Below are 1,663 nucleotides of genomic sequence, written 5' to 3'. Positions count from 1 at the left end.
ACGCGGGGCTCGAACGCACGAACCACGAGATCATGACCTAAGCGAAAGTCGGACGCTTAACCGACTAAGCCACCCAGATGCCCCGAAAATATTGATGTTTGATCTGGGTTTTTCCGCAACTGTTTTCTCCACTGGGGAGTGGTTGGTGTTTAGGCAAACTATTTAATTCAAATCTATGAGTCAGAGCTCTGTGGTCCTGAGAGATGCACACTCCACTGGTGCTGACAGAGTGAGTAAACAGGAGTGTGGCCAATGGATGGATGCACACAGGACCTTGCTGAAGAGGTGCTGTGCTGTCCTGTGAAGGTCATGAGTGCATAGGCCTCTCCCATCCCACTAGTCTCCTTACTGCCCCTCTTACATCTTTGTTTCTGAGAGTGTAGATTAGAGGGTTGAGGCTAGGTGTGACAACAGTGTAAAAGAGGGCAATGAACTTGCCCTGATCTTGAGAACTTCCTGATGGTGGCTGCAGATATATGCACATGATTGGAATGAAAAAGAGGGACACAACCATAAGATGGGCTCCGCATGTCCCAAACACTCTCTGAAGTCTGGTTGATGACTGCATCCTCAGCACAGCCCGGGCAATGGCGCCGTATGAGCTGAGAATCAGGATGAGTGGTATGAGGACAAAAATGGAGCTCGTGACCAGGAGGGTCAGCTCATTAACACGGGTATCAACACATGACAATCGCAGCAGAGCTGGAACTTCACAGAAGAAATGGTCCACTTGGCGATGTCCACATAGGGGGAGCCAGAAGGTAAAGGAGGAGTGAAGTGCTGAGTTGGCAAAGCCACTGACCCAGGAAGCCACAGCCAACAGGTGGCAGAAACGAGGGTTCATGACCACGGTGTAATGCAGGGGTCTACAGACAGCTGCATAACGGTCATAGGACATGACCACCAGGAGGACACACTCTGTGGTTCCCAGTGCAAGGACAAAGTAAAGTTGAGTCATGCAACCGGCATAAGAGATGGTCTTTTCTGGGCCCCAGAGGTTGACCAGCAACTGAGGGATGGAGCTGGTGGTGTAGCAGAGATCCAGAAAAGAGAGGTTGGAGAGGAAGAAGTACATGGGAGTGTGGAGATGGGCGTCCAGGTACGACAAGACAATGATAAAGAGGTTGCCTATCAATGTCATCAAGTAGAACATCAAGATAAGCACAAAGAGAACTACTTCCAGATGCGGCCAATGTGAAAAACCCAGGAGAACAAAGTAGCCTTCAGAACTTGCATTTTTCCCCTTCATCATTCATTCCTTGTTACCTGAGGAAAGAATCACATACTTTCCAAAAACTTTAGGAAATGCTCCAAGAATCACAGGGATACATGGAAAAGAAACAGAAGCCACTTTAAAATGACTTCAATGCTGGGACCGTTTGGGCATTATGAGAAACTATACTAATGACTTGAGAGAAGTAAGTTCCAAAAACTCTCAGTAATATATTTATATTGTTAGAGGAGAAGAAAAAATCATTTCTGTTAGTAGAATACTAATATGTGTAGAAGGGATTGTTGAGTTAAAAATGGTAAATGGTAAACAGATACTAAAAACTAATGAATGAAATATGAGAAACACAATATTTGCAAGCATTAAAATACTTTCCCACTATTTACTTGTTAATTACAAAATGAAAAATAGTAAACTTCACAACAGAAAAAT

General features: G+C 44.9%; 1 protein-coding gene across 1 annotated transcript; it reads right to left on the bottom strand.

Annotated features, from left to right (window-relative positions):
* Positions 1 to 307: 307 nt before the first annotated feature.
* Positions 308 to 1,256, bottom strand: LOC120227458 (olfactory receptor 2J3-like). Its single transcript, XM_039225565.1, is given in 2 exon segments — positions 308 to 1,238; positions 1,240 to 1,256. Coding segments are annotated over 2 exon segments (948 nt in total).
* Between the last annotated feature and the right edge of the window lie 407 nt (positions 1,257 to 1,663).

Source organism: Hyaena hyaena, unplaced genomic scaffold (genome assembly GCF_003009895.1).
Source record: "Hyaena hyaena isolate Hyena2069 unplaced genomic scaffold, ASM300989v1 scaffold_2392, whole genome shotgun sequence".
NCBI classification, from domain to species: Eukaryota; Metazoa; Chordata; class Mammalia; order Carnivora; family Hyaenidae; genus Hyaena; species Hyaena hyaena.
Note: the sequence above shows the minus strand (reverse complement) of the source record. Positions and strands in the feature narration are given on the sequence as shown.